Here is a 15,081-nt window from a genome sequence, read left to right as displayed (position 1 = left end):
ACTTTCTACTGCTAATTAGAAAATATGCATTTGTAATCTTCCTGCCGATTAAAGCTTAGATTGAAAGGAATCAGAATGTATTTTATGAAGGACAAATCCTTTAAGATATTATTCAGCTTATTATTTAAAAACTAAAGTTGAAATGTGTTTCTACTAGTGATAACATTGGAAACCTGTTGTTTTATTCAATAATCTGATGATCTCTGTGGACCTATTTTTATATATACACAAATGTCAGTATTCAAAATTTTTTTAATTTTTGTTTAACGTTTATTTATTTTTGAGACAGAGGGAGACAGAGCATGAACAGGGGAGGGGCAGAGAGAGAGGGAGACACAGAATCTGAAACAGTCTCCAGGCTCTGAGCTGTCAGCACAGAGCCTGACGCGGGGCTCGAACTCACAGACCGTGAGATCATGACCTGAGCCGAAGTCGGACGCTTAACCGACTGAGCCACTCAGGCGCCCCAGTATTCAAAATATTTTAAAGTTATTTTGGGGGTGAGTTCTCACCTAATCCTTTGAATTCCATTTTTAAAGAGAAAACAACTTTGTTCTTTGTAAAAGTTTTCCCACAGTGATAAATTTATATATTCAAATCACCTTTTCTTATTTGTAATTAATTTTAGAACTTTCAGATAAAAATCTACAAAAGATTGCAAGGTTTTGCAGCAAACAAGTAAATAAATGAAATTTCACCAGATGGAATTAAAACCTGTTACTATCATGGGTGAAGATAAATGAAAATATTAAATGTGCAATCTTTTTGAAGTCATATGTCAATAATAGATATTAGTGTTTACTTACACCTTAAGGAAATTATTTATATATATATATATAATATATTTTATTTTAAATTTTATTTTAAAATATATATATTTATGTACTAATTTGTATAGTAACTTTATGTACTAATTTATTTTTAAGTTTTATTATTTTAAACTATATATCTACATCTATATATATCTGTGTGTGTATATATATGTGTATATGTATATATATATATATATATATATGTATGTATATGTGCATGTTCTAATTGGTTTTCTTTCTGTGTTAGTACAGAAAAACAAAAATGTGTTTAATTTAAATACTAATAGTTGAGGGCACCTGGGTGGCTCAGTCAGTTAAGCGGCAGACTTTGGCTCAGGTCGTGATCTTAAGGTTTTTGAGTTGGATCCCCGCAGTTTGTGAGTTCAAGCCCTGTAAAATCGGGCTCTGTGTTGACAGCTCAGAGCCTGGAGTCTGCCAAAGATTCTGTGTCTCCCTCTGTCTGCCCCTCCCCTGCTCACGCTCTGTCTCTGTCTCTCAAATAAATAAATAATATTAGTAGTTGAATTGTCAAAAATTCAAAATTCTGTTTCTTCTATTGCCTGTTCCTAAACAAACAAAAACAGACAACTACAATTTAAATGGTTCTCCATTCCATTCTCTTTAGGGTGGATTAAGTTATAGATGAGTAGACCGCCCTAGGGAAAGTCTGTGAACAAAAATTAGGCAACCTAATAGTGGCTCAATCTTAAAAGATTTTGCCAGATTTAGAAATAGTCAGTCCTGCATTAGGTTTGACTCTGCTTCATGCCAGTTTATACTTCTCCGTGGATTTTTGCTTTTTTACATTTAAAGCAAGTTTACTGCGTCCTGTGGAGAAAGGTTACACTTGGAGACCTTTTAGTTGGAGAGATTTGCCCTTCTTGGGTTGAGTTCATTGCCATTTGTTGCTGTGAGACTTAAGTAATCAATGATATGAAATCAATCCAACTATAAAAATAACCAGCTGCCAAGTCTTAACAGCATCAATTCAAAGAGAGTGTATCCCTTGTAGCCTCCTTAAAAATGTGTTGAGCAAAGGCCTTCTTTGCACATTCTGGGGATTATCGTCCCAACTTTCCAGTCATGTGTGTGCAATCATATTAGGGATTTTATCTGGACAAATACTTCCTAAGTGTCTGTTAAAGGCCTAAAGGCAGTTCTGTTATCTACCTTAAGTTTTAATACATTTTTACCCAGGTTGACTTTGTCCTATTAGGGCCAACTAACAACATTAACTTTTTATGTTAAAGAAAAATCTTTTTCCTGTGTAAGGACCTCAGGTTTTCCCTGTAACGATGAGATACCTTGACTTTGCACATGGGATTTTTATAAAAAGCTCACAGAGGAGGAAGGGAGCTGGGGTCCCCGTTGTCCACTTGAGGTAGGTGACCCTTTCTCTTCTGGAGCTGGGCTGGGGCCATATGGCATAGGCTTTCCCCTCCCTTAGTAACATAACAGTCAGATGGTACTATTTAGAAGCTCTGGCCAGTGATACAGACTAAGTCTAGTAATGAAGAAGTTAGCGTGAGGCAGCCTTTACGTATGTGTCCTAAAGCGTATCATGCCAATCTCAAGTTGGGACTCGTTCACGCTGGTCTTACTTAACATTCAGAGAGGGAAATAGTACACGTTTAGTCACGAAAAAAGTGTAATAGCTTTGATGAAAAGAGCAGCTAAAAAACAGCCCATAACTTTATTACTGTTCAAATCACCGAGAGGTTAACCTGCATAATTTTTTTTCTGCTGATTTTTATAGCAAGTCTCTTATTTCATAAAAGCCACAGGAGACTTTATAACCATAATTATCTTGCTGCTTCATTGGAAGGTCCTATTAAATGTAGGGAAGCTCTTTTAATAACATTGTTTTAGCCTTTACAAACCCCAAATTTATTTTGAATACGGGACGACATCCTGGGATGTGTTTGTGTTTCTTGACCACCACAATGTTTTAAAAAATGTGTTTTTTTTTTTTCATTTTTTTTTAACTAAAGATGATTGTTTTTTCTTCTCGTATTATTTTTTAAATATTTATTTATTTATTTATTTGTTTATTTATTTATTTATTTATTTAGAGAAGGAGAGCAAGCAGGGGAGGGGCAGAGAGAGGGTGAGAGAGAGAGAGACTCCCAAGCAGGTTTGCACTGTCAGTGCAGAGCCCAGCATGGGACTCCATCTCAGGAACTGTGAGATCACGACCTGAGATGAAATGAGGAGTCAGTCGCTTAACCCACTAAGCCACCCAGGCATCCCATTTTCTAATATGATTTTTAAAGATGCTAAACCTACAGACAAATTGAAATAATGGTTCAAATAGATTTCATCTCAACTCACATATTGTTCACCTGTTTCACATTCCCCCCCCCCATCCCCAATATGTTCGGTGGACCTGTTTGAAATTATAGTCAGTGTGACGAATGCTTTGCCCTTAACTGCTTCAGCATATTTCCTGAAAACAAAGATATTCTCCTGCCCAATCACAGTGCTATTATCAGTTGAGATTAATGTTGAAGCAAAATATTTTAAAATATACTGTCTGCATTAAAATTTTGCAATTTCCCTTTTAATTTTAATACCCTTTTAATTTTTTTGATGTGGCTTGCAATCACTGGTCACACCTTGCATTTAGTTTTAGGGTCTTTATTTATTTATGACCTTGTTTTTTAAGTTTATCTATTTTGAGAGAGAGTGAGAGAGAGCGTGAGTGAGAGCGAGTGAGCTGGGGAGGGACAGAGAGAGAGGAGGAGAGACCAAGAATCCCAAGAAGGCTCTGAACTGTCAGCAAAGAGCCCAGTGTGGCTCCATGTGGGGCTCGGACTCATGAACCGAGAAATCATGACCTGATGAAATCTGACCGAAACCAAGGGTGAGATGCTTAACTGACTGAGACACCCAGGCACCCCTACTTTATTTTATTTTTGGAAAACTAAAAAAAAAAATTACTTTAGAGAGAGCACACATGAGCCTGGGAAAGGCAGAGAGGGGGATAGAGAGAGAGAGAGGCTTAAGTAGGCTCTACCCTCAGTGTGGAGCCTGACAGAGAGGGGTGTTGGGGGAGGAGGAGTGATCTCTCCCATGACCCTGGTATCATGACCTGACCTGAAATCCAGATATGGATGCTCAAGCTACTGAGCCACCCAGGTGCCTGGGTTTTACTGTCTTTTTAGATTTTTAATCTTTAGAACAATCTCTCTGCTCTTTTGCTTTTTAATAAAGTCCCCTTGGATTTTGAAAATAGGTTTGTTCTGTATTTGCTAGACTCCATTCTGTGAGATATGCAGTAGGGGCTGCTTTCACATGTTTTTGAGGTAGTTTGGAAGTATTAGCCTAAAGTCTATATTGGAGTTTGGAATTTTGAATTTATATAGGAATATCTAGAATCTTGTTTTGGACATAGATTTGGTTCATGGAGCATGAACCAAAATCGGTCGATCCATACTCTGTTTTTTGGGGGGGGACACAGGATGACTTTTTCAACTTTTTTGGTTTCATTGTTCTATAAAAGGAGGATTCTGGTTTAGTTAACAGAATTTTAGATGAGAATTCCCATAACCTTACTGATTTTTCAAAATATAGTCTAAAGAGACAGAAGCATGCAAGGAAAGAATGTGTTTCTAGAATCTTAGAAGGAATGAAAATTAGGTAACATTATTAAGTTTTTCTAAATCCTAGAAAGAATCCTTTACCCTATTCCTACTTACCACCTTTTTAGTGGGAGACATTGGGAAATGTATTACCAAGGCTTATCTTGGCCTCCTAGTCATTTCTCCCTTCCATATGATTTTTTTCTTTCCATGTAAAGGGCCTGCTAGTCTTTTGTAATACACTAACTCATTACAGAACAAAAAGAGGCAGAGATTTAATGGAAACATGGCTCAAATTGCTCTGTCTTGCCCATATCTTTTCCACGGAGCCAGAACATACAACAAGGATTGTAGTAAAATCTTCAGCAGATCTTACTGTTCGATCTCTCTGTACACAAAAGTCACTCTAATTGTGGCTCACATCCAGTAGTTGAGATTTTTTGCGGAGTATAATTATTACAAACCCTTTAATGTTCCCTTGCCGAGATTGGTATCTTTAGGTCCCTATGCTTGAATTACTGTGTTTAATCTGTCATTTGAAATGATTTGTATCTATCAGGTCTGGTTTAAATAAAGCACTTACCTTTTTCTGGTATGAGAACTTCATGTGTAATGGTTGATTAGAGGGAAGAGATGGTTTGGAGATTGAGTGTGGAGATATGCCTGCATATGACTCCTGACCTCTTATTGATCCTCTCCCTTGTGCTGTGCTACTTAGTTTTGGAAATTTTGCTTGAGGCAGTGTTGGGTCATAACCAGAGGCTAGTAACTATAGGGTCATACAGACTGGAATGTGGATTTCTGCCCCTCCAGTTCATACCTTTTTTTACTTGGGACAAACAATTAACATAGCTGAATCTGTTTCTTCTTCTGGAAAATAAGGTTCGGGATGGCTACCGTGTAATATAGTAAAGATTAAATGAGATCATATACAGGATAATTCCTACATTATTTATACCTTGGTTGGTATTAGTAAACAGTAGCTTCTTTTTTCCTGTCTTCGTCCTCTGTTTCTCCCTCCAGGAGGCCAAGTGAGTAAGTGAATGAATGGGAGTGTCTGAATGTAAATTTGGAATGATCAAAAATTGAAAACATTCCTCAACTAAGAAGTCAGAGTAGGTCCATAATGTTTTAGTTGCCCCTAGAAAGCTCCTGGTTTTCCTTTAATGATGAGCTGATCATTACTTGAAACACTCATTATATTCTTTCTTGACCGTTTTGTCTTCTGAAAAGGAGGAAATTAGAATAGCTTATGTAGCCTGACACTGTGGGAAAGTGTGAAAGCTGAGACCAGTATTTGTTGGAGGAGAAAAGAGCTGGTCTCAGGAGGCTTACCATGTTTGGGTTAATGCTTCATTTACTTGCAGTTTAGGCATTTTTGGTTGCAGGAAATTTTAGTTACAGAGTTAAGTCGAGTAAGAAGGATAAAAAGTGTTGAGTGTTATATGTCTATATGATGTAAATTTTAATGCACAAAGCCAGTATTTTTAAAAAGCTGTAGAAATATTCAGATATGCATTAGCTAAAATTGTTCATGATGAATGCCACTAAGTATAATCAGATATAAGCATGTAGTGTTTACACTGACTTAAAATAAAGATACACATTTTAATTACTATACCCCAAGATGTTACATTTTTGAATTTGGGTTTTATTACAGAAGTGGCAAAAATTCACATTTTTGTCACAGGATTTTTTTTTTTTTTAACTAGTTTACCTCCTTACTTTAAGTGTTAAATTCCGTTTCCTTTCTCTTCTCTATTCTTTTTTTCTCTTTTATAGCCGTTCCCTGCGTTCTCAACTCCCATTCCTATCACTTGGTGTCTCTCCCCCCCCCCCCCCCCCATCTTCTGTGCTTTTCTCTACACATACTTTATACTAGAGTGGGTGGGGTTGCTAGGAATCAGAAACCCAGGTAATGTTAATGTCTGAAATAGCGTACCCATTTTCTGGCTGAAGCTGGATTCTCTTGGTTGCCTGGTTATACCCAGCATGTGTTTGGCCTTCTGCTATGTTTGCTGTTTCACATGGAACACAGTCAGTCTGCACTGCAGAGGAAGGGGCCACTCTACTGTTCTTATAAATCCTTGGAGAAAGCCGAACTAGAGTAACAGCTGTTGTTTTTTCCTCCTTGGAACTCTTGCAAACTGACTTGTCCTTTATGGCAAGATGAGTGTTGCTCCCTCACTGTCCATTACAAATTTGGCTCTACCCCACCTCCTCAGTGTTAATCACTGACCTCATACATACAGATTCATCATGTTTGGTCTTTCCAGAGCGTTTGATGTTGTTGACTATTACTTCCTCCTTGAATCTCTCTTGTTCCTTGATTTCCAGTATACTGGATCCCTTGTTGCTCCTTTTAATTCACCCTCCACCTTACACCCTCTAAACTCCCCATTCTGGCATGTCTTCTGTCTGTTCTGTACATAACACTTGTGTAGCATGGCCCCCGGGGTGCTCAACTCATTCTTTCCATCACTGTCTCAAAAAGATATCCCCTGGCCTTCTAATCCAGCCATGTTTTCAGAGCTGTGGATACATATCTTGCCCCCACTGGCTAAATTTATTGACCCTGATCTCTGACACATTAAATTCATCATACCCAGAGTCTGCTTCTTGTATTTCCTTTAGAATGCAACACCTCACTCAACCTAACTATCTTCAGAGCAATGAATCTCAATTGGAAGGGGGTAGGGTGGGGATTATGGGTCCCATTGAAAATACATACTGCTATTAATGAGTACATTTTACATATAATCCCCCTACTCTCAGATGGTCTTGGACTCAAAACCTCTCTCTGAAAATGTCTCTAAGGTCCATGTCAGTTTCCCCCCCCTCGGTTCTTGCCTGCATAGATAGAAGACTTTTTTTAATTGATCTGTCCTCAATTAAAGGACAGATTGCTCTTCCTTCAATCTGTAATCATCCTACCAGTACTGGTAAATTGATTTTCCTAAAGCACCAGCAAAGAGCATGTAGTTCTTCTCTTCCGAAACCTTCCGTGTCTTGTAAAGAAGTCCACATAGTACAGCACGACACCAGAGCGCTCTTCTGTAGGATCCTGTGCTCCATCCCTAGGCTCATCTTCTACGTTCACCTGCTGCAGCCTCTGGCCCCCATGGCCCCTTGTGCTCCGACCATAGCACTGTCCGCACCCCTAGCTGAGCCTTCCTCCAAACTGCTTTGGGTGTAGAGATGTTCCTTTTTGAATGCTATTTTCTCCTTCAAGATCCTGGTCACGGTGTCATCTCATCCAAGCCCTTCCTCAGTTTCACCATTTGGAATTAGCTACCTTTTCCTCTCCATTTTTACGGTGAATTAATCATGTCTCTCATATGGCTTCCACATTCGGCTTCATTGTGGGTTGTGTGCCTGACTGTTGTGTGCTTCCAGAAAGGTAAAGGACCCTGCACTGAAGTATACAATGAAGGAATGACTGACCCAGTGAATCAGTGAACCCACTCTTTGGGATTTTACTTCTCTCAAAAATTCTCAAGTGCCACAGGTGCTAGTGGGACTGAACCACTCAAACCCCTAAAGTTGTGGAAGCATTTGTGTTGAGACCTCCCCCGTCCTCTTCAGGAGCCACCTCGTTACCATCCTCACTGCTAGGGTGTGATATTTAGCTTGTCCTGATGGTGTAGCAGAGCCATGGAGGCCTTGTGCCTGAGCCGCCTGCCTGGATCTTGGCCACAGTTCTGCCTCTGCTTGCTGGCAGGTCATGCGCACCATGGGCAAGGTGTCTTCTTGCTTTGTGTCTCAAATTTTTTTTTTTTTATCTCATTCTCAACAGAAAACCCTATGGTATCTACCTCATAGGGTTGAAGTGGGAAAGTGATAATCTTTACAAAGCACATAGCCTAGCACCTGGCACATAGCAAGCATTCAGTAATGACTGCAGACTGTCTGTGTAAGGTCCTGGGAAGTTCTTGATCACTTCTAGGTCAGGGCTAATTACCTGGCAGCATCTGGGCTAGTTATGGCCCACACATGAATGTATTGTTTTTGCAGGGTCAAGGAGTGTGGAGGTGGCTGCGGAAGTTTTGAAAAGAGCAGGAAATGTAGGAGACTGGGTTTATTATTTCTCTTGAGAAAATTAGACTATCTGAGATGGTAAATATAGTGGGTAAGAATATAGGCTCAGAAGCAAGAGTGAATTACAGTCCTAGTCCTGTTCCGTATAAGCTGTGTGACCCCCATGCGAGTTGCTTAACTTCTCTGTTTCTCAACTTCTCTATTTTTAAAACGAAGATAACTATCGCACTTTATAGACTTGCTGGGATTATTAAATGGGACAGTCTAATGATAGCTCTTGCTTCGTACATAATAAATAGTACTGTGTGCTGCTCTTGTTGCCACTGATGTCCATTCTTCTGCTCTTGCTACACTGGGCCGGCAACACTGGGCTTCCAGTCCCTCCTGTGACAACAGTTGCCACTGAGTAGTAGAGGCCCCCATAAGTTGGGCACGACTTTTCAGGTAGCCACATCCTCCCCCATTACCTGTAGCCTTATATCTGCTCTCTTAATGACAATTTCGTCGATGTCTTGTTGACAGATGCCACTCCTGTGCGTTCATGTCCAAGAGGGCTGTGCTGTGAATCAGGGTTTAAGGCAACATGAACCTCAAGGAACATTTAGCACAATAGTTATTAATGTGTGCTCCAGACGAATAGTATCAGTATCCACCGGAAACTTATTCTCAGGCCTCACCCCAGACCTACTGAATCAGAAACTCTGGGGGTGCGCCTAGCAATCTGTGTGTTAAGAATCCCTCTGGCTGGTTCTGATACCCGCTGCAGTTTAAGAACTACTGATGTAACACATGAGTCGTGTGTCCATATTACTGACATCCAGTAAAAGTAGTTACATTTAACTTTTTACAGAAGCCCTTGTTTGTGATGTGAGCTCACATATTATGTTAAAGCTCACTACTTACTTTTTTTTCTTTTTGCTCTTTTTTCTGTCATTAATGGCTATGGTAGAGCATCTCATTCTGTAAGTATTCTAGAATTTGGTATTTGTGATTGCTAGTTTGGGAATTTCTTTTCAAATAGTTGCTTTGTATTTTGTGAGTATTTTTTTTTTAATGTTTATTTATTTTTGAGAGAGAAAGAGAGAGAACAAGGCAGGGAGAGGCAGAGAGAGAGGAGACACAGAGTCCAAAGCAGGCTTCAGGCTACAACCTGTCAGCACAGAGCCTGACCTGGGGCTTGAACCCACGAATGGTGAGATCATGACCTGAGTTGAAGTTGGATGCTTAACCAACTGAGCGACCCAGGTGCCCCTGTGAGTGTGATTTAAAGGTGACTCTAATATGCCTGTCTTCCAAGTTCTTTGTAGATTATTTCATTCTGTGCATCAGGTACCCAGCTTTTGACTATAATGTTATTATAGTAGAATTAAATATTTGTATTTAGGGAAGCCATAATTTTGAAATTTTATCCTGAAAGATCTTTCTAAAAATTGTATGTAGTATCAAGATGCAGTTACTTATAATACATTATTAGAGTCTACATGTGATCGTGTAATGTACTCAGTAAAGGTAATGTAGATTTGGTAACATCTGTAAGTTATTATGATTTAGTTATTTTATTTGAGAGAATGAAAATCAGACATTAAGAGTATTTTCTAAAGGAGTTTTGGAGATTGTAATATGCTACCGTTAAAAATTTTACTTAACCAAAGCCAACAGCCCATAGCTAAAGCATTTTGTCTGTAACTTTAAAACTGAAATGTTGATAGACATTAGCCCCAAAGCTATACACGTACTGTTTAGTAATCCTGCTTCCTTCATGTTCATTTACTAGTGAACCCCAAAACATCCCACTTCCTAGGCTCCTGTGTACATGCTATAGGAAGGCAACTAAGAAAAGCTTGAGTATTCAGTCAATTTATATCATATTTGGAAAAATAAAAATACTGAGAAGTGTCTTCCTCTTTGCTTTTCGAGTATGTGAAAATAAAACCATTTTGGGTTATTTTATCAAATATTTATTGATGGCTCAATAAGACACAATCCCAGCTGTCAAATGTATACATAGTTTATTAAAAGAGTAGGTACATGTGTGGGCAAGTCATTACAAAGCAGTGTGGTAAGTACAGTAATTGAGGTGTGACAACATACGGATGAGGAGGTGATTGGGTTTGAGATGGTGGTGGGAGTTCGGCCAGATGAGATTGCATGGACCAACTGATGGCATCTTAGGTTTCAAGAACAGGTAAGAGTTTTCCTGGTGAATCAGGAAAATTTACGTGTGCTGTGGCACAGGGGCAAAATGGAGCAAGGTATGTTCTGAGAGTTACAAATGTATATAAGAGTGTAAGGTTTCAGGAATCAATAAGGCCAGAAAGGTGGATAAGTTCCAGGGCCTTGAGGGCTTTTTGGAGCACGAGAAGAGGTCTGGGTTTAACCTTAGAGTGATCCTGTTGGAGCCAAGGGTGCATTTACAGAGCATGACTACCCCTTTGTGCATTTTCTCTAGAAGATACAAATCCGCATCCATAATTCTAGATAACCACATTTTAGTTTTTTCAACCACAAAAGATTTCAGGAGGAAATGTGGGGGGTGAATAGTTACTAATAGGTTATCGTCCTTTGAAAAACTTCCCAATATGGATGCTTTTCAGTGTGTGTCAGCATTTCTATCTATAAATGTACAAAGAATGGCACAATGATGACATATTCTATTTAAAACATTTGTTTTTTCAAAATTTTAAAAAATGTTTATTTTTGAGAGCAAGACCACAAACGAGGTAGGAGCAGAAAGAGAGACACAATCTGAAGCAGGCTCCAGGCTCTGCACTGTCAGCACAGAGCCCAGTGTGGGGCTCGAACCCATGAACCATGAGATCATGACTTGAGCCAAAGCTGGACTCTTAACCACCTGAGCCGCCCAGGCGCCCCTCTATTGAAAACATTTGTAATTCACAGTCTGCAGGGAGTAATTTGGGAGATACCAAGAAAACCTGACATGTTTTCTGTCTTCAAAACACGTCTTTCTTAAAGAATCCTGACCCTCTTTGGGGGATTCAGTCATGAATATAGGTAACTAGCAAAGGGAAATCTGCAATGAAAGCCCTAATGCATAACCAAACAGTGGGGGAAGTAGTTGCTTTGAACCAGAGGCGTGAAGCAGGAGAATAGAGGTTGTGGCCCAGAAAGGTTTTGCTGTGTTGGTGGCATATTCAGCCACCATTAGAGTGTTGGCTGGGCGGAGGGAGAATTCCAAAGAATATCAATCAGTACGGTATTCTTGCCCTTAAATTATACACACGTAAGATGAATGCATAGTACAATAGTACAATATTTTATGTGGCTTAATGGTCTAATGATACATATGGAATACTGAAACAATGTCAGTACTCTTAATACTGGAAGAGGCTCTTGACAATTAATAAGGAGGAACTCCTTCATCCAGGCTTTCTCAGGGTTTCTGACCTACTTCAATTCCCCTGATGTTTCGTACCCAACGGCTTCAGCTTTCATCAAAGGACTCTCAAGTTTTTTGCTTTGATTTTAAACCAGGAAGTATCAATACTTGTGGGATACAGAAGCAGTAGTGTTGTTTGAATTATGTGTGTCAGAGAATGTGAGAAGGTGTTCTGGAAGGAGGTGTTTAGTAATACAAGTTTATCCATATCTTCTCCAAAATCTCAGTGAGTGTTTGCAAAAAGGTGACCTCTAGTGGCCACTTGCTTTCTGTTGCATTTCTCTCACTGATACTTCACGCTGCTTATGAATTGATCTATGTGCAATTAAAATTTATAGAATCCTTTCTGTACACCACGATAATAAAAAGCATTTGCTCCATCCTTTTTTCCTTGCTTAAACTTTATTTCCAAATTGACTTTTGAAATTTTACCTATTAAATATTAGGTAACCAGAATAAAGTTATCAGCCTAGGGTTATATTGTCTGTCTGGATAGTACGATTTTCTTGGGTTGATGACATGATCTTCCTCCCTCTCATACATGGTAGCCTTTCTGTGAATTTTTTACATAAGAATATGTATATTATGGGATCCATGCAAATGTTAGTTGCTGCCAAAAAGAGGGTTGTTTCTTTAGCTATAAACAATTGATTTTGCAGCCTGCAGTCAGTCTTATTGTTAGTTTGACTGTGAGTGTAGGGAACTCTGGCAAAATGAAATGGAGCAAAACACACAAAGAATACAGCCACAACGACAAACACTTTACCTTCCAGCTTTGTGTTGTGTTTGCTGTCCTTACTTCTGGCTTTTCTGTAAGAGTTGTATACTTTTTTTGCAATCACCACATAAAACAGAAGCATTAGGACAAAAACAGTCCAGAAAATGAACTGGGATATGTAGTTCACCACTTGATGCCATTTCAACCCCAGCGGATCCTTTAAGGAGGCACACTTTTTCACAGATGATGGTGTTGCTTCCTTATTGCTCAAGATTATATTCGGCAGAGAGATGAGGAACAAAAAGAGCCAGACGAAGGTCGAGATCATTTTCGCAAAAGCAGGTTTTTGTACAAAATATTTTCCAAAGGGTCTGATGATCTTCAGGAATCTATCAAAGGCTATGAAGCCTAGCAGTGTGATACCCACATACATGGCCTCGTAAAAGATGACCGCAGAGAAACGACACACAAAGGCCCTGAGTTGCCAGGGTCCGAGGTGTGAGTCAGAGAGGATTTTAAATGGAAGCATGAAGGTCATTATCAAGTCGGCCACCAAAGTATTTTTGAGGTAGACAATGAAGGTGGAGGAGCTGGGGATGTGAATGAACACCCACAGGGCCAAGGTGTTCAGCAGGATGCCTGTGAAGAAAACGATGGTGTAGATGACTGGGAACACCAGCTGTGTTATCCGTGTGTCCCTGGGGCACCGCTCAGACCCATTGAAGCCCTTTATCACTGTGGTGTTCATGGTTTCCAGGGTCAGCTGTTATAAAGAAACACACACACAGAATCAAATAAGAAGTCATGATTTCCAAGTGCTACTTTTAAAAACAGGCTTTAGGGGGGCGCCTGGGTGGCTTGGTCGGTTAAGTGGCCGACTTTGGCTCAGGTCACAATCTCGCGGTCCGTGAGTTCGAGCCCTGCATCGGGCTCTGTGCTGACCGCTCAGAGCCTGGAGCCTGCTTCCGATTCTGTGTCTCCCTCTCTCTCTGCTCCTCCCCTGTTCATGCTCAGTCTCTCTCTGTCTCAAAAGTAAATAAACGTTAAAAAATAAAATAAAATAAAAACAGGCTTTAGGTATATAGCCTATTAACACCTTATATTTATTCAGCCCATTCAGTAGATGAGTTGAAAAGGCACATGTTTCTGGCTACAAATTTTTTCAAACGTGTACTACATTTTGGTACTTGTCACAGTACCATTACTTCTACACCCTTTTGAAATCCAAATAACAGGTTCTACCTCCTTCACAAGTGCTGCTTTGAACATGGCAATGAAGCAAGACCCATTTAAGAAGTAAAAATTCATGTCAGCGTGCTGTACGTTATATCATTCCTTATGCTCTTAATCTATGGTTTCTAGAATGTTTACCATAAAGTGTTTTTTCCCCTTGAATATATTCTGTCTTTCATAAGCAAGCCCGCCCATAAGAAAAGTTGAAATTCACCTGTGTTTGGAAGGACACTGCGCTCAGTGTCTTCTGATTGAGGCAGCCATCAGTACAGTCCATGAAGAGCATGTGAAGCAAGTGTTGTTCTGCTTTCTTATGCTGGGTTTCCTTCCTCATTTTCACGTGTGTAATGTAATCAATTAGAACCTCTTCATATTCAAACCTTTGCAAATTATCTAATAGGAAAGCTCGTTTATTTCAAACTTAGGTGATGTTAACCTACTGTGACTTAAATGAATTAGTTTAGAGGCCGTTCTCTTTATATTCTCTCATCTAATAACGTTCTGGCAGTTTATCTTTGCCGTCTACATGGTCAGCGAAATTTTTGAGTACCTCTTGTATTTTATAGTAGGTGGCAGAACAATAAATTAGCCCCAGGTTACAACCACACAGAAGAGCAAGAGTTGACTTTAAAATTAGAATCATCATCTGCTCACTTACAGACTGCTTTTCCCAGAAATTTGTGTACAGTTGGCCGGCCTGTTTAATTTTACATGTACCTTAGTTTTTTGGTCTTTCTATCTCAGAGAGACAGAGTGATATATTTTCTAACAGTTCAGGGCTATTAGACCCAGATTTTTTTTTTTTTTTTTTTTTGGAGGGGGTGGTTAGAATCACAGATCCAGCAAATACTGAGTACTAGGTAATAGACAAATGATTTCATAGCTCTCTCAGTTTCCTCATCTGTGTAATGGGTTTAATGATAGTATATTACCTCATATGTTATTGAGAAGACAAAACGAATATATAGAATTATGCTGGGTATATAGGAAGCACTAAAAAATGTTCACCCCATACTGCATTGGTGAGTGAAGTGCAGATTTAAATGGAGGTATACTATTTCGCTCATTGGAAATCATCTTTCGAAATCTCTCTGTTTAACGTATGTGGAGTGTGGAAGACTCAGGAATTTTATCAACCTTGGGCAAGGTCTATACAATTTATCCTTTAAATGTCTTCAAGTTTGAAAGGGTGTAATTGCCGCTTTGTTCAGAGACCGTTGTTGTCCATGAACAGAAGTGTGTCCCTGCCAGATAGGTAAAGGGAAAGAGGAAATTAGTGGACCTTATGAGGGGAATGTTGAG

The 15,081-nt window shown here is 39.4% G+C and overlaps 2 protein-coding genes across 22 annotated transcripts in view; one reads left to right on the top strand and one right to left on the bottom strand.

The window, feature by feature from the left end:
* The window catches only part of MED12L (mediator complex subunit 12L), a 333,827-nt gene that overhangs the window by 220,431 nt on the left and 98,315 nt on the right, over positions 1-15,081 (top strand). The gene's annotated exons all lie outside the window — the stretch shown is intronic.
* P2RY13 (purinergic receptor P2Y13) lies at positions 11,236-14,113 on the bottom strand. Its single transcript, XM_007086303.3, has 2 exons — positions 13,994-14,113; positions 11,236-13,309 (listed from the first exon to the last, which is right to left on the bottom strand). Exons 1-2 carry the CDS (start codon positions 14,111-14,113, stop codon positions 12,293-12,295), a joined length of 1,137 nt encoding a protein of 378 aa, XP_007086365.2. The 3' UTR covers positions 11,236-12,292.

The sequence above is a fragment of the Panthera tigris genome, chromosome C2 (genome assembly GCF_018350195.1).
Source record: "Panthera tigris isolate Pti1 chromosome C2, P.tigris_Pti1_mat1.1, whole genome shotgun sequence".
NCBI classification, from domain to species: Eukaryota; Metazoa; Chordata; class Mammalia; order Carnivora; family Felidae; genus Panthera; species Panthera tigris.
The sequence above is the reverse complement of the archived record's forward strand: the minus strand, read 5'-3'. Positions and strand labels throughout refer to the sequence as shown.